The following is a 26,807-nucleotide window of genomic DNA, read 5'->3' on the forward strand; positions in this document are numbered from 1 at the left end:
GCAAATGAATAGAGATAAATGTAAGGTACTCCACCTGGGAAGGAGGAATCCCCAGCACACCAATAGGTTGGGGAGTGTCCTTCTCAGCAGCTTGGAGACAGAGAGGGATCTTGGAGTCATAATTCACTCCAAGATGATCATGAGCTGGCAGTATAACAAGGCCATCAACAAGGCCAATCGCACCTTGTCATGCATTAGCACGTACATGACTAATAAATCAAAGGAGGTGATGCTCCCCCTGTATGTGGCACTGGTCAGGCCACAGTTGGAGTACTGTGTCCAGTTTTGGGCGCCACACTTCAAGAGGGATGCAGAGAATCTGGAGAGGGTCTAGAGGAGGGCCACTCGCATGATTAGTGGCCTTCGTGATAGACCCTACAGGGGGGAGGTTGAGAGAGCTGAATCTCTTTAGCCTTCACAAGAGACAGCGGAGGGGAGATCTTGTGGCCGCCTATAAATTTATTAGGGGAGGTCAATGGGGAATAGGGGACGCAGCCTTTTACTAAGGCACCCCAGGGAGTGACTAGGAATAACGGGTGTAAACTAGTTGAGAGTGGATTTAGGTTAGATATTAAGAAGAAATTTTTCACAGTAAGGGTGGCCAGGATCTGGAATGGGCTTCCAAGAGAGGTGGTGCCATCACCTAGCTTAGAGGTCTTCAAGAGGAGGCTGGACAGTCACCTGGCTGGGGTCATCTGACCTCAGTCCTCTTTCCTACCAGGGGCAGGGGGGTCGGACACGATGATCTGTTGTAGTCCCTTCCGACTCTACAATTTATGAATCTATGAATCTAGGGGTACGCAACCCCCAGCATGGTTGCCAAAGCATGGCATGCAAAGACATTTGCTTGGCATGTGCATCTCAGGGTAGACCGCACGGAACGGGCTGGTGCTACCCTGCCACAACAAGTATCAGGCCTCTCATGATTCCCCTGCCATCCGCCCCGGCACACCAACATCTTACAAACTGAGGTTGCAGGTGTTTTTGTCACTCTGCCCAAAAGTGTTGCTGACCCCTGCCTTAAACCAAATTCTCAGAGAAGAGAGCCTGCCAGCCACAAAGGCTGCATCTTATTTCACTCCACCAGCATGCACATTTAATATTTTTCAGCATAACTGAACTCAATTTTATTAATACAAAACAAGAATAAATCTTTTTTTTAAAGTTTCCTTAATGGACTACTTATCTGAGTAGACAAAAGAATATCACAATAGAAGAGGACACAATGCTATATAATTAACTCTGATTCTGTTATCACACACCAGAATAAAGTGTGTGTGGCAGGACAACACAGAGAACACAGAACTTTTAGCTCCATTCATCACTGAATGTTAACAGTGAACAATATGAAGTCAATAGCAGAAAAGTACATAACAAAAAGCAAATGTCATCAAAAAAATACTCAAAAGGGACTGCATCCAGGAAAAGAAAAAATAAAGATGCTTTAAACATTAATCAGCAGCTCTAGGTTTTCAACAGCACTTCTTCCACAGCAGGAAGAGCTTGTCAGGTTCGTTTTTTATTATAACTCTAAAGAGCTCATATGAAGTAGCTCCTGATTCCATCTTTAACAAACAAGCTAGAAAAACAACTAGCCAAAGGATAAAATCTGCAGAAGAGGAAAGTCCAGAATGGGCTTGTTGTGGAAGGGAAGAGGAAAAAAAATGGAGGCTGGAAACTCAGATGGTATTAGGGATATGAGATATTAGGGTGAAAAGAACAGAAGGCCCAAAAGCAATTCTAAAGAGTAAACCCACGATCCAGTTAGAGTTGACAAATAACATTAAACCTAAAAGCACATGTTAATGTGGTTTGTGTCATGTCATCAGAATCCTTCCATGGAGTTGCAGCTTTTCTATTTCTCATGAGGAAGGATAAAATGATGGATAAAATAGCTTCCAATACAGGATGCTTTCAGACATACAGCTTTGGTGAAATGTACTGTTATGTCCTAAAGAAAATCTAAGTGCCATAACTGGCACCATAGCAATGGCTGGCACCATAACAATTCAAGCACCAATTCAGATTGTGTGCAACAAATGTATTCCCCTCTCAGACTCATTTTTCTAAAATACAGATAATGATGCATTGAGGAAGAACAAATCACTGAAATAAAAATATATACAAAATAACCCTGATTGCACAGACATCCACGAAAAGAGTAAGCAGCCAAGAAGTCATTCTGGTCCTTTTCTTACAAGCATCTGGGCAAGCTGATTCTTAGGATCCAATTGTGATCTGCTACAGAGATTTAAATTTAGATTAAATTCACCGTCAAGGTTACACTACTGTAACTACAATCAGAATGTAGGCCTTTACAAAGGGATGTAGTCCAAAAAGATCCATATTACATTTGCAAGAACTGAACAGTTGTTACCAACTCAAGTGTTGTGAGAGATTTTTAGATTCATCTTTAAATATTATTACAAAAGTACTTTTATTATGAGTTATTTGATATTATGAGGTAATTCAGGCCCCCATGCCTCAGTATGCTGCTTCAACAGTGCATGGAGCTGCAAGGGTCTGAAGGCATATTCAGGAGCAGCAGAGAGCCAACGTAAGTAGACTGGCCAGCCCCCAACCATATTATTCTGACACTGCAACACCAGGAATCTGGACTACAGCACATACCCTATAAGCTGCTCTTCTGTGCTGTTCCTCTCATGAGACACAAAGAACTTTATCTCCAAAATTTCACTTTGTTTAGCTATCTTGTCAGCTATTTAAACCAAAGGAGTCAAACTCACCTAGGTCCCCTGGCTGTATCCCAACCAGGAGGCTGTTTACAGATGCAGACCATGGGAAGTTTTGCAGGCCATATCTGAACCCAGCACTGGTGGGGCAAGTGGTGATGGCAACAGCACAGATGTTAACTTAGGCACTGCTCATCCCACACCCAAATTCCCAGCCCTCTAGAAACCCCACAGTGTGGCTGAAGTGATTCTGTATGCCCAATCTGGCTTGTGGGCCAGTTGTCTTGACACCCGAATTTAAACAACAGTCACAACATGCTGCAAGGGCACTAGATAATGCTCGTGATTACTGTTTGCAATTCCAACCTTTTGTTTCATTTAAGAAGATCCTTTGGTATCATTAAAAAAATCCTGTTTTAATCATACAATTCTCTTAATCAATTCAGCGATTCACAACCCATCCACTGGACTGATTTGACACTTGTTTTTAAGTACCTTAAAATCCCTCTCCCATCTACAGGTCTTCCCCAAAATATTATGAACAGGAATATTTAAAAAAATCCTTAGCAGAGTTAAGGAAGGACTTTTAGTAGAGCAATGCAATAAGTCATGACCTAAGGTTCCACGACAGCTGGAAAAGGAAGATCACTTAGCACAGGGGAAAGAAGCCTGAGGCTTTGGTCTACATTAGACTCTTTTGTTCCATCTCTCTCAGTTACATGGCAGTTGGAACAGTGCAAGTGCTAAGTGCAGGCTGGGGTCAAATCACTGCCAGCAGCTCTGCCCTTTACCTTCACAGAGATAAAGACACTTAGGTTTGTTTAATACTAGTGTCCTGAAGATAGTCCTGGGGCACTATCTACTACAATGTTGGAAAATTTAGGGGGGAAAAGAGTCTAGCATAGACACTAATATAGCTTATTTCACCTGGTTTCAAAGAGATGCATAAATATTGCCTACAACAGGACTTGAAACCAAGGAAAATATAAACCTGAACGATGAACTAGCAATAGAATGAGCATTTATTCTTTTGGAGGAAAACAGTTCTTGCAGAAGACAAAGGTTTCCCTAGAGAACCTGAGTCAATAGTGCCTTCATGACTGAGAGGTTAAGCTGGTGTCTGTGACTAGTTACAGGGTAATAAGCACATCTACAACTAGAAGAAGTATTTTTCCCCAAATAAAATAACTGTCAGCTTAAGGAAATGCTTCAATACCTGTAAAGGACCAAGTACATTTTTCTCCTATTTCCATTAGGATCACAGAAAGGAGACCTGCTGACCTATTTTTGAAAACAGAGTAGGTATCACTTGAAAGGAAGCATTAAGTGGCCACTTGCTGCAATACCTGTAGTTCTGGTACAGTAAAAAGCAATTAAATTTAGTCAATAAGGTATAAATCTACCCTGCCTTTTGCTTTAATATGGCTTCATATGTATGAAGCTACAACATGCAATCAGTTCAAACTTTCTAATTTCATTTAAAGCAAATTACTCTAATGCCACAGCTCACTGATTCAGTAAAACCCCTTTGACATTCTCATAGATCAAGATAAGCTTAATAAAAAAAAGCCAAAAAACCCAAACAAACCCTGATGCTGTGCTATATGACCATGTTCCATGTTTAATAAAAAATTAGACAAGTGTCAAACAGCATCAAACACCAGGACAAAAGCAGAGAGGAGCATACCTGTAGACTAGGTATATTTACACAATATTTGGATCCCCAGGATTTAGCCATGATTATTGTTACTAAAACCCGTTTTTTTAGCTGTACTGTTCTTGCTGTATTAGGAAGAAGAGACCATGGAGGAAGACACTTTCCGCTAAAAGTAAGAGCTCATCTAAGTTTATCCCAACTACAGAGTTGGTCCAACAAAAAATGTCAATCGCCCTAAGAAACCTTGCCTTGTAACATCAAAAGCAGCAGAGCAGAGCACCCGTTAACCAAAACAGAAACGTGCCTTTTCCCAAGGACCTTAAAATCAAAATGAAGAAAAATAAAATAAAGAGACGGCTGCCTATATTCTGAAATAACGAACCAGCCAGCGAACGCAGGGCGCAGAACACGCTTTACTGACATCCGTCACGTGCGCGGTCCTTTGCACAACAGCTGTGCAAGGCACAAGGCCTCACAGCAAGAGCACAGGACCCGGATCCAGTTCCAGTTTTGCCAGAATGTTTTCTACCCGACCACAGCCTCCTGCCACTTGACAGGCGGCTCCACCTCGTGAGCTGTCAGCAGCACGGCAGCCACCCTGGGCCGGTGTCCCTGCACTCCGGGCTCTCCCCCTTCCGCTGCTGCGACTGTTGCCATTCCCGTGGAAATAAACCCCGGGAAAAGGCTCCTTTCCACAGACGCCCCCGCTGCCAGGAGCAGGGCTGCAAGGGCAGCGCAGGAGGCCGTCGACGGCAGCCCCCTGCCCAGACCAATGCAGCAGGAGCTAGCACCAGTCTGTCTGACGGCCCCGCTCGCCAGAAGACACACTGCCGCGCAGGCACCTCCCTCTGGCCCGGGGCCCGCGGGGGGACACGCGCACACACAGGCCCGGGGCCCCCAAGCGCGTCTGAAACAGGCGGCGGGACGAGGCCCGCTGCAGCCCGCCCGCACCCCCGGGAAGAAGCACGCGGCCGGCGTCACCATGGCGACCGGGCGGCGCGCACAGTCGGCTACCCAACTTCCCCCAGCCGCTGGCTGCCGGCACCGGAAGCCTATTTATAGCTTGGCCGGATACGTGTTTGCGTCACGGAGAGCCCCGCCCCGGTGCGTCAGCGCGCGGGGACGTAATGGGAACGTGACACACGCACAGCGTGCTCTATTCATAGCCGGGGGAGAGGGAGCCGGCTCGGCGCTGGCGCTGAGGGTTGCGGCGTGGTCGGGGTGTGAGGGCAACCCCGGGCTCTGGCGTGACCGCGCGGCTGCTCCGGCATGTGATGAGACCGCCTGCGCCTCGGGACGGGGGTGGATTTGCTGCTTCTAATAGCTTTAAACATCAGCTGCACCGTGAGAGCCCCCCCACAACACACACACGTGCAAGGGCCGTGGAGGAGGTTGTGAGAGGCGCGATGGTCACGGGGCTCCAGGGCTGGGAAATGAATTGCAGGTTCCCCCACCACCACCACCCTACGAGCGACTTTACACGTGGGGGAAGCCTGCCTGTCGGCCCTGCAGGGTGATGGGGTCAAGTGAGCAGGGAGCTGTTGCTCACCAATCGCTAGGAGGAGACACCTGCTGAGAGTAGGGGATGGTTTAAAACCTAAACAGGGAAAGGACATTTGTTACCTAATGCTTAGTTAAATTTGTGGAATTCGTTGCCACAGGCAGTGGTGGAGGCAGAGAGCATAGCCAGGCTGAGGAAGGGCCTGGATACACTTCTGGATGGTAGATCTCTTAATGGTTACTGAGCAGAATGATTGGAAATGTTTTCTCTGGCATCTCTAAACCTATAATGGCAGATGCCAGGGAGGATACCAAATGGGAGATGGATCACTAGAGATACCCGATTCAATGCTCTCCTTCTGCAGCAGGGGTGGCCAGAGTTACTCACCCTGGGAGCCACATCCAATCCAGCACAGAAAGTTGCGGGGGGGAGAGGGGTGCTGAGTGACTGGGAGTGGAAGTGACCACCCCCTCCCTGCATTGCTAGGCCACTCCAGCTTTCCCTGTGGGGAGCATGCCCTGGGGCAAGCAACCTGGTGCCTGAGCCGGCAGTCTCGGAGGGAGAGAAGGAGGGTGGGCTCCCTGTGGGGAAAGTCAAAGCAGCAGGAGATGCCAGGCTGCTCTGTCCCTTGGAGCCACTTTGGGGAGAACTGAGCGGGGCTTCGGCCAATTTCCAGAGAGCCACAAGTACCGTGCCAGCAAGCTGCTTGTGAGCTGCAGTTTGGCCACCTATGCTCTATAGCAACCATTTGTGCTGCTGTCAGAGACAGATTACTGCACTAGATGGACTGCTGGTCTGACCCAGTATGACACTTCTTATGTTCTTAACCTCTGTGCAGAACAAGGTCTCTCTGATTCTTATATGGACCCAGAGCCAGCCTTAAGGAAAATGGTGCCCTGAACGAACTTGTATTTTGATGCCTTCCCCCAGCACTCTCCTGAAGTCAGCGGTGCTGCTGAAGGCAGGGGTGCAGGGAACAGTCTGTCAGGGAGGCAGAGCGGCATGGTGCATCATGCAGGTGGGCAGGTAGGCACCGCTGCTGCCAACTATGCTGCCCAGCCTGGCTCCTGAGCAGCAGCTGGAGGCAGTGGGTGGGATGGGTTGGGCACTGCTCCTCCTGCCTGGAGCAAGGATTGATGGGGTAGAGGGAGCACTGCTGTGACCACAGGCTACTCACATGTACACATGTGTGTGGTACCTGCTCCCCTTGACCACAGTACCCTGGGCATTCACCCACCCCTAAAGCTGGCTGTCTAGACTCCTGACATCAGCCTTTGGGAAGCTCCCTGTTTATATATGCATCTCAAGGGCTCAGTGATTCTCAGTGGTAGACTGGAGCCCTGAGAGGCAATGACGGCTGGTTTCTGTTCTCATTTCCATACCAGTGGTTTGTTAGCCCTATGGTTGGTGTGTTTGATATGGCTATATTTTAAGTAGCCTTTGAGAAGTGGGGAGGGCAGTGCTGTAACTACCAGCAGGACACCCAGTTCTCTCAAGGAACTTTGCACCCTTACATCTAAGTGCTGGGCTTTGAAACTTTAAGAAAATGGTCCCTCTTGGAGGCTCCCCTGGCCAGCAGAGTAGTGACCTAGGAAACACCTCCAAGTGACACCAACCTTCAACTCCTTCCTGGGGTAATTCCTTTCCAGGCTATTAGTCTGGGGAGTTGCTGCCACCTGTTCCTCAGTCTCTGCTTCTATCACGTGGTTTATCAGCTGTGTGGCTGCTATTTGGGCAGGACTCCAAGCCCACAGTCACTGTCACAGGCCCTACTTGTACCACTTCCAAAAATCCTCTGATGCCTAAGAATCACCAGCCTTTGGGTGTCCCTCATGTCAGCACAAGACAGCAACAGGTTGGCATAGGCCCCACACGGTATCTCTGTCTGGCAGCTAAGTAGGGCTGCTACTATTTGGCTGATTCGAGACCCAGGAATGAAGGGGCTTATCAACATTTCCAATTTGGGAAAAGGCTATCTTCAAACCCAAACTGGGCTTATCTTTTCTCATGTAGCATAATGAGATCATTGTAAAGTATTGTCATACATCCACAATGAAAACTTCAATACGAATATTTTTAAATGTTTTCTGGTAAAACAGACTCCTTCCCTAGGGAGTGACACAGTCAATGTTTAGTCCTGCTTTCTCCTGTCTTTTATGAACGGCACCCCAGCTCATGATGATTTATAGTGCGTCTATTATCTGCTAGGAGGTGCAGTGGCTAAGTGGTTAAGGGATTTTGCTATAGCTTCAGAAGCACAAGTTTGAGCCCTGAACCTGTTGAAAGCTGTTCCTAGTCAGTCCAGATGTAAATGTTACCTGGTTAATCAAGGCTAGGGAGTCAGGTGGCTAGATGTGAGCCAGTGACACACAAACCATATGACTATGGAGAATGGTGTTCCTTAGCCACACTACCCAGTGAGTCATCTTTGACCTATATTTAATCAGCCCTTAGTTGCCCAAGGAAGGGTACTAGATGGGTTTGTAGAGCCTGGTCCTGGCTACTCTAGCTTCACTGTTATTGGTAGCTGAGTTATGTGGCTCAAACATACTCAAACATGCAAAGGCAGGTGGTAGCAAGTATCAGTGTTGCTGGCCCAAGTCTACAGGTAGCATGTCAGGCCCTAAAATCATGGCTTAAAAATGCATTTAAAAATATACAGTACATTTTGGATATGTATTACTTGCTTTCTGAGCCTTTTTTACTTGATTAATGTTTTACAGCTTTTCTGTGCATCCAAATATATTTAAAACAAAAACTCAAAATCATACTTATCTCTTGATTCAGCATTTAGAACTATAAATGCCAATCATAGTGAATCTCATAAAACTGCAAGAGAAATCGCTCAATAATTATCTTCTCTATTCACTTCATATATTGAAAAAATTAAAAAGTTAATTTTTCAGTTTTTTTTAAAGCTCCTTATTAACATTAAAGAGCCAGGAAGAATAGGAACAGGTATATTTTATGCCTTCATCCTAGTAATTTGTTCAGGATTGTTTTACTACAGTGGGAAATAAATTATTGTTGTCTTTTTAAATGTATCGTGTCCCATATAAAAATGGGCAAAGATATTTCATCACCACAGGTCTAAAACTAGATTAATGATACTGGTGTTAGCAGTGTTAATTGTTGAGACTGACTTCTGCATCCCTTCCACAGTTCTCAAAATAACTCACAAGAACCATTCATTCTTCAAAGCCAGATGGAATATAGTGTATCTTACATTTTGAATGCACTAAAGGAAGCACAAGCAGACAGCTCCCTCTCCACCAGCCTAGTATCAATATGTTACTTAAGTAACATTTAAACCAATAAACTGTTTAGTTCAAGAGAGGACACCTGCAACTGCAAGCAAAAGTACAGAGCTATAGTCATTTATATATATATATTTAAGGGGTCTATCTTCAGTAAAATCTTGATAAGAAATGTAAAACCAAAAAGACAAAAAAATGTGTGCCCATTTTCCAGATAAAAGCATGGAACATATATCTAAACTAAACCCAAGTTCTGTCAAAAAAATATGCCAATGCAGCCTGCACAGGTGGTGCTGTATGGACTTCAGTGGAACTCCATGCAGATAAAGGAGGCAACTTCAATTTGCACTTTTGAAATATGGGGAATTTTTTTATAAAATATCCCTCACATTAGGTAACCTACCTGAGAATACTGCACTCTTGGCATCTTTGACTGTAATGAACATTATTCTACTTCATTTTCATTAAACAAGCTCTTCCAATTTTTGTCTGTCCTTTGAATGGGCAAGAAAGAAATGTTTCCTTTTAGTCTCATGTCATCTCCTAGTTCTAAGTAACACTTGCATTTGTATGGGTTAACACAAAGGGATGGAGCATTATCTACACTACAACATCTTACCAACATTGTAACCTGGTAGATGATACAATGATAAGCACAATTTGTCCTGGTCCTTATTGACCACTAGAGGGGAGTCTAAGGTTCACCTCAACCAGCTAACACGTGTTAACATAATTAATTCATCATGTCTGCAGTTGGACTTTAAAATGTATCAGCTCATGTTTTATTTTGTTTTGTTTTTTCATTATTGCAATCTAATTAAATTGTAGACTTTTAGTCTATTGTACAGTAGTAGTCTATTAGTAGTCACTATTAGAACTGGAATTAAGTGAAGATGCATGATTATGCCAACACTTTTTTCCACCTATATTGCAGCTATTCTGTATCTCATTTCTGATAAACTTCCATCTGGGTTCAGCATCCAGTACTGCATGGACAGGGATCTCTTTAACATCAACTGATTACATTCAAGTCCAAGATACCAGTGCCTCCATTACTGATCTTCAGTATGCTGTCAATTGTGTCATGTGTGCCCACTGAGTTGAACAGTTCCAGTTACTCTTAATTACTTCTGCAAAGAATATAAAATGCTAGGACTTACTGTCAGCTTCACAAAAATCAAGCTCCTTACTGACCCACCCAAACCAACCATCTGCTCTTCCACATACTACAATTAGAGGGAAACCCTTGGAGAATGTTGAGAATTCTCTCTGCCTAGCCACCATTCCCAAAAAGAAAATACAGACTATGATATTCAATGCTGGATAAAATATGTCACTACTGCCTTTAGACATCCCTGAAACTGTGTCTTGGACGATCGTGACATCAGACTGGAATCAAACTTCTCATCTACCAGGCTCTTGTCCTACCCTATTATATGGGTGTGAAATTTGGATGATATATCAGAAGCTTTGGAAAATGACTATCAGCAATCTCTGTAAAATCCTCCATGTCGGCTGAAAGGACAGAAGACTCAATGCCAGCAACCACCAGCTCAAGCAACCACCACTAGCATTGAAACTATATTTATATGGTATCAGCTGTGTTGGACAGGGTGTGTCATAAGGATGCCTAACAAACCATCTTCCTAAACAGGTCTTATACTCCCAACTGACTGAAGCTCATCACTCTAGAGGTGGGCAAAAAAGAGGTTCAAGGACATCATGAAGGTCAATCCAAAGAAGTGTGATACTAACATCAGTACATGGGAGATTCAAGCACTGACTTGTCCTAAAGTATGCCACAATGTACAAGGCATCAATCATTTCAAGAAAACTTGCCTCACAATGGAGGTACGTAGTTGAGAGAGACAAAAGAAAGGAGCTATTATCCAACATCACTAGGATCTACTCCTTTGCAGAACTATTTACCACATCTGTAGTCAAACATGCAAATTTTGGATTGGCCGCCTCAGTCATCTATGTACTCACCAATGTCTTCCCAATTTACTGGAAGACTGTCATCAAAGGACTGCTGCTGCTGATTAGTTGTTATTATAAAAGCTATTTTTTTTACATCCAACTATTGTTCACCTCCATGAATGCCGTGTGCCCCTGGAGGCTGGGGAGGGCACGGTGATCACCCACAGGCGGCGGTGGTGAGTGGGGAGCTCCCACAGGTGGCCACAGCAGTATCGGCAGTGGGGAGGGGTGGCAGGCACCAACCAGCAGTCCGCGACCACCCACAGACAATGGGGGACTACCTGCAGATGCCGCTGGTGGTGTTGGGGTGGGGTGGCAAGCGACAACCACAGTGGCAGCATTGGCAGTGCTTTTCGCAGGGGGTGCACCGTCCATCTCGGGGTGCACGTGCACCCCCTATGCATTGCCAATATTCACCTCCATTATCAAACATTAATTTTTGGGTCCCAATACACATACACAGGTGGGTGGGTGTGTGTGTGGGGGGATGTAATTAAAGTAGCTCTTGGGAGCTGCTGTAATTAAACCACCACAGTGTCTCATGTATTCAGCATCCTGAATTTCAAAATAGCAGTGAGGGCACTTTAACTAAAGCTCATTCGATGAGCTTCAGTTAAAGTACCCCTGCTGCCATTTTGAAATGTGAGGCAGTGAATACACAAGACACTGCCATACACTAGAGCATTCTAATTAGAACGCTCCAGCAGACTGGATTAATCGAGCACCCATAGTGTCAGCAAGCTTCAGAGAGAGTGAAAAAAGAGCAGAGCTTCTTTAAAAGGCCCTACGTTCAACTAGGGAAAGGGTTTGGGCTTCCAAATATTAGTACTTGTACTTCTAATGCTAATTGCTTATATTAAAACTGCTGATAGTAAGTTTCTTAAGTCTGATGATATTATTAACAATAGTAACGCATCACAAAGGAAATAGAAACAAATATATTTGGCTATATGTAACTGAACTGGTAAAGTTGAGAAATCTAAAAATGGTGCATACTTTGCATGCCTATCAACATAAATGGAAAATTAATGGAATTTGACTGAGTAGGTTGACTTTAAAAGAAACCTTCAGGTAATGTGGAGCCATCTAAAAATGTTTGTAATATGAAGAAGCAATTAAAAAGCCAATTGAATAGCTAGAAGGGAAGTGATCATGAAATTATATAATTTTTTAATAAAAGCCCATTTAGGATATTGTTTTCAGCTCTTGTCATTAGAAAGAAAACATAATGCTGGGAAGAAGTACAATGAATGATAAAAAGGTACTACTCATTGCTAAAATGTATGAACTGAGCAGGTTATAATTTCTTCATCTTAAATTCAGAAAAGCAGCATGGAAGCTCAACTGACTTACATAAAACTTTAAATGGTATAAATATTGTAAATTTAAGTTACTATTTTCATAAGAGCAAAGATTATAAAGCAGAAGGACATAATTGGAAAAGAGAACTAATTCAGAACAGATGTCAGGAAGTACTTTTTTTCCCCAAACTGAGCCATAAATATGTGGAATGACCGGTGGGAAATTTTGTTAGGGTGAAAATACCAGAATTATTCACTAACTAAATCTCTGAAAGCATTAGGGAATCAAATTGCCAAAAATAGAGAGAGACTTGATAAAGAAAATTGCTTAAATTCTTAAGTATGTTTAGTGACTACTGTTTAAATGCAGCATGATAAAAAAAATTGCCTTTTCCCTTACAAAACATTTATATAAAATATAAATATATAAAAGATTATTTGGACCATCATTTTTGTTGCCTGATGATGTTCTTCCATCTCCTTTACACTGGATATTTGCTATCATTTTCATTAGTACATGCCCTGGGTACCTTTAAATACCACTTGCAAATACACATATTAGCCTTTCCTTTTAAATAATTATAATTATTATATGATTATTACGACTTTGCTAACTTGGAAAAAAGAAGCAAACATGCATCTGCTTAACATTATTATTGTGAGTAGTCCATTGATTTCCGCAGCAGTATGGCAATTCCTGTATTAAATGTCTGTAAGCTGTGGGGGGAAAAACAGAAGTGGCAGAGACTGTATCTTCCCACTCTTCTCTGCTATTATCTAGGTTTATAATCTGTGTATCTTGGCTGTCTGGCGGCTCTCAAGTTCCAATAGCCAAAAATGCTTTTAAAAAAAATCTGCATCTGAGAGGTTCTTAACACTTCTATTTTGATGCAGGGCTTGTCCCAAATGGCCACTGCCATTGTAACTCCAAGAATCAATTCTTGCAATCTGTACTTTATGGTGCTGTGCTTAAAGACAATTTAGAACATTGAGCTGGTGCAAAAAGTGGTGGCCAATATCTTATCACAGAATCATAGAGAAGTAGAGCTGGAAGGGGCCTCCATAGGCCATCTAGTTCAACCCCCATCCCTAGCCAAACTATCCTATACAAAGCATAATCTAAACTCGACATAAGACTACTGTCAACCCTGATACAACACAGACCTAACACTCTAACCTGCCACTGATAAAATGGAAACCATGGCAGCCAATGTCCTGCTTCTATGAAATGTTGTCAATATAATCTCAAGAAATCACAGGTAGACTGTCACATCCCCCACTACAGAGGAAGGCAAAAACCCCCAAAGTCATGTCAGTGACCATGGGATAACATTCCTTCCTGATCCCAACTACGGTGATTGTTCTGACCCTTATACAGTACTTCTCCCAGAAAGCACTTACACTTCATGGTCTATCTAGTTCCTAGTTAAAGCATTGGTCTTCTCCTTTAAACCCCTAAATATTTGTGTTGTTTAGTAGCATTAGAAACTGCTTCTCTCCATATGCAATTCTATGACAGTTGCAGTCAAATGGTACACAAATTTACACATGCCTTGTTTAAATGGGAGGGTACTGAGAGCAGCTATGAAACTCTCAGAAACTAAATTCCTTTTAGGTCTGACAAGTTTGGATTTTTTCACTTTTAGATTATGCCTCAAGATTCAGCTGTTTTTCTAAAGAGACCAGAGTAGTATCGCAGTGATATCATCCTGTTTGGTAGTAACAGGAATGGTCATGGGCAACCAGTGCCACCTTAGTCGTGGGGGGCACGTGCCCCACCCCCCAGCGGCCAATCTCGCCAACCGGGAAGTGGCCGCAGCACTCCCAGAAATGGCTGCGGTGCTTCATCCGGCACTCTCACTCCTTGGCTGACGCTTTCAAGGGGGGCACCGGTGCTCCTGCCTGCCGCACCACCCATCACCTAAGCAGGGAACACGGCCTGTCGGGGGGTGCACCAGTGTTCTCAGGGGGTGCACATGCACCCCCGTGCACCCCATACGCGTTGCCACTGGGAATGGCAGCAGTAGTCCGCCCTCCCCTACTAAGAGGCAGAAGTGCTAAGGGGACCCTCTCCCCCAATAATTCAATATCCAAAGTATATCTATTTGACAGGGTACAATCTTGTTACATTATAAAGTCCTCTGTTGTACTGGTACAGGGGTCTCCATCAGAAAGCAGTGAGTCCTGCTGTTAATGACTCATTGAGACCCATGGGTCAGTATATAACAGTATCAAAGCTCTTGTCTCAGGCTCGCTACAGTTTTCAGTGGATTTCATGTAATGGTTCTATTCATGTTTTCAAGATTTTCTAGAACTTTTTTTTTTTTAAATGAAAGCTGAGATTCTCTACTCATCACATGACTTCAGGAGCTGGGGCCCAAGACTCAGGCCTGTAGTGCCTATACCTTCATCTGGCCTTGTACATATGGTCCAGTGTAAGGAACTAGACATGGCTCGTCCACTCACTTGTTATGTTTCTTAGTTGATTCAGAATCTCTTTATGAATTATTTAAAACTAAAGAAAGCTTTCTAAGGATGTAAAATTTCTCTAACATAATGTAATCAGTCACAGAGTCTACTTCTGATCATTAGGTTGTAAAAAGCATGAAAAAGTATGGTAGGTACTTACATAAACTATTAATTTATTTAAATAAGAAAATGAGCATGGACAGTTCAAGGGATCCTAAGTCTCATGCATTAATAATAAATAAGTGCTAATAGTACTTAGTTCTTATATAGCATATTTAATTCCTAAATTCCAAAGTCCCAATTTACAGATGGGGAACTGAAATCAGAACAAGAAAAGAGAGTCACATAGTAGGCTAATGACAAAGCAAGAAACAGAATCTAGGCTTCTTGACTCTCAACCCATTGCCTTTGCCACTGAATTGCACTGTCTCTTTGTAAGAATAACTATCACCCTGCCAAAACCAGAGTGAGTAGGAAATATGAATAGATGGCAACTAGGAGTATTAAAGAAAGTGAAACACATATGAGGAGGAGCATGTTCAAAGAATTCAGACATATGGCCCAATCCTACCATGGTATTCACAGTCCTTGCTTTCTGGGAGTTTCATCGGTTTGTATATTTTTAAGACGCAAAGGGACCATTGGATGACTGGGTCTGACCTGCTGTATAACACAGGCCATAAAATTTTACCCCACTAATCTTGTATTGAACATATTACTGTTGTCTAACTAAAGTGCACCTTCTAGAGATGCCTTCAGTCTTGTGTTCAAGGTATGACAAGCAGGAGAATCCCCTGCATCTGTTGGTAGTTGGTTCCAACATTTAATCACCTTTCAATGTTATCAAGTTCTGTCATATTTTTAAATTGAATTTTTCTGAATTCAGCTTTTGGCTATGATGTGCCCTTCTAACATAGATTTAAAAACCTCCCAGTGCACAATGTTTTATCTGCAGAAGTATTTAAACACTAAAATCACGGCACCTCTTGGTCGTCGCCTTAATATGTTAAACAGACTGATCTCTTTCTTTCATCATAAGGCATTTTTTTTCAATTACTCCATTTTTGCATCTCTTTTTCATATCATCTCCAATTTTTCAACATCCCTCTAAGAAGGGGGATACCAGGACTGTACACACTATTCTGGTACCTGATATCTGCTGCATTAGAAAAGTAATGTTTCTTATTTCTACATACTAACCCCCTTCTTTATATTCAGACATTAAACAAGAATTAATAGTGAGTTGCTTGATGAGAAAGTTACTGATATACTTCAGATAAAACAAAGTATTCAGACCCCTTCAGTAGCAGTTGGAATCTTCTTTTCTCATCACCTTGAGCCCTTAATCTTCTCCAGGCTTAAGGAGCTGTTGACTATCCATTCTGGAAGAGAGGCAGACAGTTCAATGAATCAAACATAAAAGTAAAGACAGAAAACTAGGAAAGGAGAAAATGAAGATAAGAGGGGAAGAATGTGGAAAGAAGAGGCAATAAATGAAGCAAAGTAAAAGGGAATTGAAAATACAGTTGAGAAATAATTATGAGTGAAATAGATGTGCTAATTAGGAAAATAATGTGAGCAGGACTGAATTCAGAGTTTTGCTAAGAAGCAAAAATATGTTAGGAAAAGTTTTAATTAAAAGTTGGTAAATTTGAGAAATTATCTTTGTGAGCATGAACAGAAAGTATCAGTCAGCCAGGAAGTCAAACCATTATGAATAAAGAAACAGAAGTGACTTTTTTTTTGTTAAAATGGCATGATACAATCAGGTTTTGTGTAATCCTCTATCTACCTGGGTAAGCATCTCTGATAGGAAAAAGCGTCTCCTGGCCCTCTAAGAATAATGAAGAGCTGAGTTAAGATTTATTAGGAAGAATGATAAAGTGAAAGGAGATGAACAAGTCACTTGATTAATAATGTGAAATAAGATAGAGCAAGTCAAGAATATTATAGACTGACAATTTATTTAAAATTAAAGATTAATTTGAGAAATTAAGGCTTCAAGGAAACAATGTCTATGTGGAAAGAATAGGAAAGGAAAACTTAAAAGTGATCACTATGATCTCCATAAATATTATTTTATTGGTTATAAGGTTAAAAAATGAGTACCATCTACTTAGGTTTGAACAGCAGCACCCTCCCCCTGATAGCAACTACTTCATTAAAGAAATAACCAGACTAATTTAAAAAACTGTTTTGTAAACAGTGGTCTTTTTAGTAGTTTTCCCAGGCCAAGATAAGATCTAGCTTTCTCTTTTTATTTATTTTTAGTGGACTCCATCAACTAAGATTGTGTTTTCGTGAGGAGTTCTGTGTATTTCAGGCATGAACAGCCAACATTCTCCACCATTAATAGTTCAAAACTGTGTCATTATTGAATAATTAATTTACTTGAATTAAGATGTCTCTGAATCCTTCTTCATCTCCTTATTTAATAATCTGCTACCCTTGCATGTCTGAGTCTCGTCTGGTTCTGACCTCTCCCATTCGTAATCAGTTCTTATGTGGGTAGTGGGAATTACAATCCCAATAGCATCTCCTGATAATATAATCAGTTTGGTTTGTGGGTTTGTTCGAAACGGGAGTTGTTCCTTTGCTTCCGTACTTTAAGTTTTGGATCTACACAAACAAGAAAGAATTGTCCGTTGTCTTAAAAGTCAGGCAGAGTGGACAGACTAAGTCAATTCAGGAATATTCAAACCTCCCCTTCTGTGGTATCCCAGAATTCCAGGGCAATTGCAACAATTGGTGGAGCTTTTCTATGTGAAATCCAAGCCATTGTGTGCACGGGATACAGAACATATTTATAATCATAAACCCTTGGTTGAAATCATCTGAATCTTTCACAAGTATTTTGGCACAAATTTCCTGTGCCTGGTCTCAGTCCAAAGATTATTTTCAAAATTTGAGAAAAAAAAAAAAACTTAACTATTTCTAAGCTATTTGTGGATGAAGATATATACTTGTACACTTTAAAGTTTATGTGGCTAAAAGGACCAGATTAAGATTATTTTGTGCCATAGGCCCACCACAGCATGGATTTTGGCCTTCACAGCACTGTCCTTGCACCATGGCCACCCTCTTCTTTGGAGTGGCAGTGAGGTAAAATAGTTGTGGGGATGCTTATTCCAGCCTCAGGAAAGCAGTGGCGGCAAGACGGAAGCGCTCAGTACTCAGCAGCTGGAGCAGGGCAGGCAAAATACGACTTGCAGGCCAAATACAGCCCACCAAGGGATTTTATCCAGTCCATGGCGTGTCCCTTGGCCCAGAGGCAGCCCAGGCCATGGTGCATGCAGTCAGTCCTGCCACCCCCAGGTGCACGGCAGGGCAAGGATAGTGCGGCAGCTGAACTGGGCTTCCTGGCAGCCCCCGCAGCAGCAGTTTACTCTGCCCAGGTGGCACTGCCATCCTGCGCTCACCACCAGGAGTGCCAGACAGAGCAGTCGCGCAGGCAGGTAGGGTCTCCACGAAGACCGATCTGGGACCCCCACAGGCAGGGCACACTTGGCCAGGAAGATGGGATGGGGCATTGAGCAGGTGAGGAGTGGCATCCAGAAGTGGGATGGGAGAGCAGGGCCCGGGCAGGGATTGTGAGGCAGTGACAACCAGAGCCTGGGGCGGAAGCACGATACGTTCTCTGCACATCCCTGCCCGTGGAACTGGCACCCTTCTCAGGGTTGTGCGGGGAGCAGATTGTGGTTCTGCCCCAGGCCCTGGCCCCATGCTGTCATCACCCTTCAAGCCTGGCCCCAGCCCCATCCACCCATCCGGCTCCTGGATGTTGCTCCCTGCCCACCCGCAACCCCATTCCATCTACTCAGCCAAGCGTGCCCTGTCCACGGGGGTCCCGAGCCAGTCTCCATGGATATCCCTACCTGCCTGCTCCGTGCAGTGCCCCTGGCAGTCACTGCAAGGCAGATGGCCTGAGGCTGGATAGAACCAATTGCCCCCCCCCCCCCCCCCCCCCGCATCCCTGCTGCACCCTGGGCTGGGTCAGCACCCTCCCTCCAGGCCATATCAGCACCCTCTCCACTGGGCCAGGTTTGCACCCCTCTCCCCCTGCCCCACAACAGCTCACTAAAACTCCTTCAGGGGCCCTGCAGCCCAAATAATTGCCCATCCCTGAGCTAAAGTATCTGCAGGGGCTTGTTGCACTCTTTCTTCTGTCACACACAGGGTTCTTTGCTAGATTAGCATGAGATCCCAAAAAACAGTGGGTGTCAGAGTTAATGTCCCACTAAAATAAATGGGACAATTCATCCCTTTCAAAGTTACTGTTCCAAGCTGTCTTCAGTGAGACAGGTATTGAAGATCAGATTACACTCATCTTATTTTTCAAGCTTTCTTCACTCCTGTCAAAGCTAGAAACTTATCTTACTAGGTAAACTGAGATTCTAGCTTAGTTATGAATCCTATAAATGACCTTGCTGTCTACACATAAGGCACTGCAATGCTTCACTTCTAGGCACCTGGCTTCCCCTAGATTGGAATCCAAAGACCTATTTTAGGTACTTATGCATTCTATAATGTACATGGTGAGAATTGGCAACTTAGAGTAGGAACCATGCCACCCTGCATTCTGAGGAATAAGCCACCTAGAGTCAGCCAATAAATGCAGAGCAGAGAGGTGCACCTAATCCAGTAGCTCTCAACAAAGGTGTCACAGCACACGATTCACAAGATAAACTCAGAGATTTCAAAATAGGAATCCATAGTGTCAGAAACATTCTCACCTGTTCTCTTTCTGAGTTGTCTGCAACAGAAAAAATTATTGTTATTTTTCTATGGTCAAAAACCAAGTGAAGCTAAGAGCTGGCATTTTCCAAGGAGTGCCATGAGTCTAATGAGTGGTGCCTGGTGTCTAAAAAGATTGAGAACCACTTTTCTAACCCTCGCTCTTCTCCAGAACTTCAGTGCCTGGCACAAGGCTGTGGGAAGGTGTGTCTGTCCACAGAGTTCAGATTGGAAATCTCCATTTAAGGTAAGCACATGTTTCTTTTCAGCTTATGACTTTCTTTTCAAGTAGCTGAAGGAGGAAGAGAGGATAGTATCCACTTTTTAAAGTTCAAAACACTGAACTTTTGTTTAAGTTCAAGGTCTAGAGTATTTCCCCATGGGGTGGAAAATCTGAATTCAGTTCCATCCACAGTCAAAAGGGCTCAAATTGTTATATCCTTCCTCCTAGGAAACTGCCCTAGCCACCTTTCCATCCTTTCTGTAGGGGTACCCTCCATCCTTCCTGTTAAAGAGACGTCAGGGTACAGGAAGGAATTCAAGATGTGGTGAACCAAAGAGAGAGTGAATGAAAGAAATGTTCAAAGGGTTTATATGGCTTAATCAGTAGAATGCTTCTCTGATAGGAAGGGCCAGAGTTCTGGTCCCTATTGCATTTTGTTTTATTTTAACCAATGGCTATTTATTGTAAAATGCAATGACTCAGAAATCTAAAACTCCCCTGCTTTGCTGGGTTACCTGAGCAATAGGCTACAAAAATCATACTTCCTCTTGGGCTAGCTCCTGCCAAACGAATCTGGGCAGTGACACAATGTCCATAGGAGGGGTGGAAACTTTTCCTCTGACCCAGCAGCCTGGTCACTAGAGCACACTCCTGGGATATAACAGTTTGAACCCCCTCAGGCTGAGGAAGGAACTAAAACCAGATTTACTCCTTCCTGGTGAGAGTGCTCAATTCTAGGATACAAACGGCCTACACACATGCAAACACCCACCCCTATACAGCTCTGTCTTAAAAGAAAGTAACCACAACTGTTTTTTGCAGAGAGTCTGTTACTATGAGTATGATCCAACTTCCCCCCTACTTGCTATAATCATACTTAGATCATGCCCCACGGGGAACTTTGGTAGCAGCAGCTCTCCTTCTGGATCTATTACCATGCTTAGGCAAGAAACATGCACCAAGCTGTTTGGAGTGGGGCAGTTCTGGGTAATGGAACTCTTGGTTTCTAGGAAGCTTTCAAGCTGGCAGTGACTTGGAGTGGTTTAGATTATAATTTTGGATGCAGGCACCTTAATTCTACTTAAGTGTTTTAGGCCTCAAAGCCCTGCATTGTATTTAGCCCTTGATTCTGGTACCTTGCAGCTTAGGCAGTCTGAAACATTTGTTTCAACTCCAGCTTGGAGCAAACAGCTGCCACTTTGGTCAAGGAGTTTATAGCCCAGATGAGTTCTTTCTACAAGAACACAAGGGACATGTCTACACAAGATGCTAAATGCACAGTAGACTAATTCTACTGCACATTAGAGCATCACGTCAAAAGCTGTGCTATTGCGCTAGTGCCAACTGTGCATTACATTAGTGTCACTAGAAAGGTGTGCAGCAGCGCCATTTACAGAGCATTCAGTTAGTGCCTGTTGTTTCAGGTACTAAACTTAATGCACAGTACCTACTGGGCATTAATGCATGTGTAGACATGCCCAAGGAGTAGGAAACAATGCCAATACCAGTACTTCCACTTGCTCCAGTTCCTGGTACCAAATTGAAGCTTCTTCCTCTGTTACTCTTGGCTTCCTTTCCTTTGATAAGCCCTGCATGGCTTCCTGTTTCATTCCTTTGGGACTGCCAGGTTTGTCTACCTCTCCATCAGCTTATCACACAGTGCTTCACCTTTTTCCACACAGCCTTCCTCTGTGTGTGCTAAGAACTCCCTGCCTCCACCACTGGGCATGAAGGACGCATGCCCCCGGGGGACTGCGGGGGGCACGATGACCATCTGCAGGCCGTGGTGGCAGTCAGCTTTGACAGCGGCAAGCAGGGAGCTCCCACAGGCAGTGGCCACCATAGCAGCAGCAGGAGGGTGACCACCTGCAGACGCTGCCAGCGACATTGGTGGCCAGAGGCAATTGTAGACAGCCCAGATGCCACCGGCACTGTCAGCAGCAAGGGGAGTGTGGCAAGTGGTGACCATCAGCAGGTGCTGCTGGCAGCAGTCAATCACAGGGAGTGCACCACCAATCTCCAGGGGTGCACATGCACCCCCTACACATCTCCAGTGCCACCAGGGGCTCCTAGCTGGGCCAGGATGCCCTTCCCATGTGTTGTCCCCCTGTCCTGTCCACCGGTCTCTCCTGAGATCAGGAGCTCTGGAGAACACTTCGGCATATCCTCGATGCAGGAGGAGGTGAGGGAGGAGATGCCCCGGGAGTGAGCAGCCCGCGGGGAGACACGCAGAGGCTCCCGCGAGTCCCTGGGGACCGCCGGCACGAGGGGCCGGGATCCTGGCCGCACGGAAAGCAGAGCGCCGCCGTGGGGCTGCCCGCGGAGCCCGGGTGGGCTGAAACCGCAGCCGAGCCGGACGGCATCAAAGGGGATCTCCCCGGCCGGCCCGTCACGGCACCGCCCCCCCGCAGGGGCGGTGAGTCCCCAGGCGGCCGCGCCAGGGCGGGGGGAGGTCGGAGACTCCCGGCGGGCGCCGCCGCCGCCGCCCCTGCCATGAGGTCACCGCTCCGCTATGCGGCCGCGCCGCCGCCCCCGCCCGCTCCATTGCGTCACTCCGGGGTATCCCCGCCGCCCAGCCGGGGCAGCCCCGGCTCCACCCGCCCCCGCCGCGGAGCCCAGCAGCGCCCAGCAGCGGCCGGTGCCTGCGGGGTCTCCGGCGGGAGCGGGGCCGGGCGCTCCCTCGCAGCGCCGGGGCTGGCGGGACTCCGGCGCTATAAATAGGCGGCGGAGCCTATATTTGGAGGGGCCGGATCACACTCCCGGCCCGAAATAGCCCCGCGTGGCCGCGCCCGCCCCGCCGCCGGCTCCGCCGCTCAATGGGCCCCGCCCCGCCGCCCGCGCGCTGTCCCGACAGCCAGGCACAGACCAGTGGCTAAATTTAGCAACGCGGCTTGCGTCAATCACGCGGCCCTCGTGCGTCACCCCCGCTGCACCGCCCCTTGGCACGGAGCCCGGTGGGTCCCGCGCGCCGATTGGCTGCGGCCGCACGAGGACGGTGTTCCACGGTGACGTGTCGGCGCCGATTGGCCGGGCCGGGGGCTCGCTGCGCTGAGCAGGAAGGAGCGCGGGACCGCCCACCTGCCGCCGGCTTCCCCCGCGCGCCAGGCCCGGCCTCGGCCCTTCCGGCCTCGGCCTCACGAGCTGCCCCTCTGCAGGGGAAGTCCCGCGCGGTGTCCCGCAGCCCCTCTCAGCCCAGGCCTTCTCCTCCGGGGCGGAGCGGGGCGGGGAGCCAGCCGCAGCCGCAGCACCGCGCCCGGCCTCCCCTGCACAAAGTGAAAGTACGGGCGGCGCCTCGCCCCGGCCCGGCCCCGGCTCCTCCCGCGTGCGAGCGGCTGAGCTCCCAGGTGCAGGTGCACCCCGCTCCCCGGGGATACGAGCGAATCCCCGGGGAGCGGGAGGGAACCCCCGCGCACGCCCGCCCCACCTGTTGCAGCTGCGGGCGGGAGCGCGGAGTTAAAACCAATCATCCCCCGCACACCCCACCCCCAGCCAGCTACGAGCGCGAACCCCGCACGTGGCGCAGGCTCGGCGCTGTCCGCTGCCGGCAGGTGCCGCCCGCAGCCCGGCCCCGGGCGGCGCAAACTTCGGCAGCAGCCGACCCGGCCCGTCCTGCCCTGGCCGGGGGGAGGCTGCTGCGCGCGGGCCGACCCCGCTCGCTGGCTCCCCGTGCGGCGCGCCGCGCTCCGTACCGCCGGAGCGCCTCGCACACACTGGGGAGGGCGGGCGGGCGGGGGGGGTCAGCCGCGTCAGGCTCCCATGGCGTCACTATTGACGTCTCGCATTCCAGCCGCTCTATGGAGAGGCCGCTAGGGCTCCTCTCGCATAAATGACGTTGCGCGAGGGAGAGGGAGCTCAGCTCGGAGAGGAGTCCTCCTGCCTTTCCTCGCACCCGCCCGCACGCAGAGCCAGGCAGCGGCGAGGGAGCCGGGCGGAGCGGCAGGTCCGTGGCCCGCAGCCGGCGCACATAAACAAAGGCACATTGCAGCGCCGCGCGGACTGCTCCGCGCTCGCTCCCCGCCGCCCGGGGCACCCGCCGCCGCCGCCGAGGGGGCTGCTTCTCCCTCACTCTCTGCCCCTTCCCGCTCGGCCGCCGCTGTCCGCCTTCCGCCGCCCAGTGCTCCGCCGCCCCTCTCCCATGCCCCGCGCTCCCGCGTGCTGTCGCCTCGCCGCGCCCGCTCCGCTGGACAGCGCCTGCCCGCGCGCTCGAGGGGACACGGGCTCCGCCGACTCGATGTAAAGACGGAACCGCCACAGCAGCCCAGTACGTAGGTGCCGGGGCGCGGAGGGCGGGCCGGGCCGCGCCGGGCCGGGCCGGGCTGTGCGGGCTCCCCCGGGAAAGTTGCCCCGGGCAGCGGGGACGCGGGCGCCGCGGCCGGAGCGGTGGCATTTCTGCGAGTTGTTGTCATGGAAATGATGCCGGCGGCGGCGGCGGGCGCGCCTCCCTCCCCTCGGCCCGCGGATCTGGCCCCACGCGGGCGGGCCGGGACAGGGCGGCCCGGAGGGGGCGCGCCCGCTCCCCGCGCGGCTCGGGGCAGGAATCAGCGGCGACCTCGGCTCGCCACGTGCGGGACATCGCGGCCGCCCCCCCGCGTCACGGTGCTGCGGGGACCACCTGCTGGAGCCCGCGCTGGGGCGGGCGGCTCGAGTAGTCCCGAAGTTTGCAGGAGTGCGGGGCAGGCCGGGGCAGCGCTGCCCCCCCTCGGCCGCATTCCTCCCCTTTCCCCCGCTCTGCCCTGGAGACGGGCGGGGGCAGCGGGGCGATGTGCGGGGCGGGACGCGCCGGGTCTCAGCATTCAGCGGAAAGGCGAGGGGGAGCTTCCCCCTGCCGAAGGGTCCGAAACTCCGCGGCGGGCGGGAGTGTGGCCGGGCGGCGGGGTGAGCGGGGCAGGCGGTGATTTACCGCCCCGGTGCGGCGCGCTTGCGGGGCTCAGGTGCGCGCCGCGGGAGGAGCAGGACCAGGCGGCTCCTGGCAGCGGGTGCCCGGGGTCCTGCGAGCTGCCGGCCTCCTTGCCCGGGCCGGGGAGCCGACGGCCCCCGGCGCTGACACCGCCGTCCTGTGTGCCAGAGCCCGGGTCGGAAGAGCGCCCCCCGCCGAGTCCCGGCTCCGCAGAGCGGTCCCAGCTGGCCCGCACTCCGCCGCCCCCTGCCGCCTCCGCCGTCCAGACAACCAGCCCCACCATTCAGCGAACAAGATACCCTCCAGGTAAGAGCCCTCGCCCGGCGCTGCTCCTCCAGCAGGACTTAATCCGAAGTAAGCGAGGCCGCCCCGGCCCGGCGGCGGGTCCGGCTTCGCTCCGCGGGCGCCCTGGCCGCAGGCATGACCGGGGCCGAAGGGGTATCGCCAGCCCCGATCCAAAAAGACGCAAAGATTTGGTTTTTTTGTTTTTGTTTTTGTTTTTTTTTGAGGGATGCAGCTGTGGTTCCCACGACGTGACTTGCTCCTCGGCGCGTTACGCGGCGTCTTTCCCGCTTCAGGCGGGTCCGGGGCTCCCCGCGAAGATGGGAAAGGTTTGGGAAGGCGCCTTCTCTGCGCCTGAAACGCTCCGTGTGGAGAGGGAAGGAAAACAAAGGAGTATTTACTTTTGAGGGAAAGTGATGCCGGCGCTTAAAGTGGAAAGGAAAAGCCGGGGCTAGAAGCGGAGCGTAGATACCCCTGGGAAAAGAGAAAGTAGGAGGAGTTCTGATCCCAGCAGAGCCTTGGCAGTTCAACTCTTTCCTCCTTATCTGCTCTTCAAATAGAGTTCAGTTTAGACGTGTCGGCTCGGACGCCTGCGTGGCATCCTTGTTTCTTAAGTAGGATGAACACTTTTTTTGCCGAGAAGAAGGCACGGCAGAACAGTGCCCGTGAGCTCCTGCTCCTTTCCAGCACGAGCAGAAAATCCGGCTTCCTCCCCCCCTCCCCGCCCCCCGTCACTGTCCGCATGTCAGCTTTGGCCATTATTTATCAGCTCCTTAAACTGCATTACTAAATGCAGTTCCACTGGTGGTGCATGGCAGGAGTTTCTTTTCCACTTGCTTTGCCACTCTCAACATCTTAATAGTGACTAGGAGAAGCAGTCCTTTAACGTTCCCCCCCCCCCCCAAAATGTTTGACATCACACATTGACAGGGAGCCAGTTGTCTTTATTAATTTGTGTTAATTTAATTGTGCACATTCTGCTGGAGACAAACAGGCTAATATACAGAACAGCTAGATAAAAAGCTGAAGATGAAGTCTGTAAAGACTTTGTTCTCCTGCCTTCTTCCTTTCTCTGGTTCTTTCTTTTCATACTTGGAGATACAACTTTTTAAAAGGCGGTAATTTTAAGAAGCATGAGCAATGATTTTCTCTCACCTTTTTCCATTTTCCTGTAAAAAAGAAAGAGCGGAGTGTCCTCTTAACATGGAAATACAGTAATGAAAAGCTGTTTACTTAGCTCCAATATGTTCCTGCACAGAACAAACAATGAGGAGGAATTTAAAAACGGGGTTTATTTAACTGTAATTAATGTAATGATTACGCAATAGTTTCAAATGAGCATTTTAAGAAACCAAAGCAAAACAAATTATTCTTAAAGGTGAACAGCTATCTTTTAACCTAGAAATTTTTATATGAATTATTTACCAAGTGCCTCTGAAATATAAATCATACTAGTTTTAAATAAATGAAGTAGTCCTAACTCTGAAATACATTTTCCCCATGGGCAATAATGCTTTTTTATTGTCTTAATTTTTTTTTCTGTGCAAGAGTTTCCACTAACTGATAAAGGGATTATTTTTATTTCCTCAATGTTTGTCAAAGTGAAACTCAGCAAGGGCATTTGATTTTGATTGCAAATACTGGCCTCGAATCCTGCAGTGCTTATGCAGACAAACCTCACATTGATTGCAGAACTGGGTACATTATTTCTTATGTGGAAGAACAGAAATAGTGGAGCAGTAGAAGATTTAAAAAGAAATAAACTATACACAGTCAGCCTTTATGCTACTAGACTCATCACTTTAACTATCAG

General features: G+C 47.6%; 1 protein-coding gene and 1 long non-coding RNA gene across 4 annotated transcripts in view; both read left to right on the forward strand.

The window, feature by feature from the left end:
* Window positions 1–5,483: 5,483 nt before the first annotated feature.
* Window positions 5,484–11,181, forward strand: LOC109282627 (uncharacterized). The gene is made up of 2 exons (XR_002089664.2): window positions 5,484–6,877; window positions 10,043–11,181. It is a non-coding gene; the product is annotated as an uncharacterized LOC109282627 (long non-coding RNA).
* Window positions 11,182–23,637: 12,456 nt separating this feature from the next.
* The window catches only part of NR4A3 (nuclear receptor subfamily 4 group A member 3), a 32,826-nt gene continuing 29,656 nt past the window's right edge, over window positions 23,638–26,807 (forward strand). The window contains exons 1-2 of one of the 3 annotated variants that reach the window (XM_006260380.4): window positions 23,638–24,076; window positions 24,881–25,018. Coding sequence is in view for 1 of the 3 variants with exons in the window: in XM_019485246.2 (XP_019340791.1) it covers window positions 24,220–25,018 (799 nt within the window). In the remaining 2 variants the exon portion in view is untranslated. The other 2 variants (XM_006260381.4, XM_019485246.2) reach the window with 2 other exon arrangements.

This window comes from Alligator mississippiensis, chromosome 5, assembly GCF_030867095.1.
Source record: "Alligator mississippiensis isolate rAllMis1 chromosome 5, rAllMis1, whole genome shotgun sequence".
NCBI lineage: Eukaryota > Metazoa > Chordata > Crocodylia > Alligatoridae > Alligator > Alligator mississippiensis.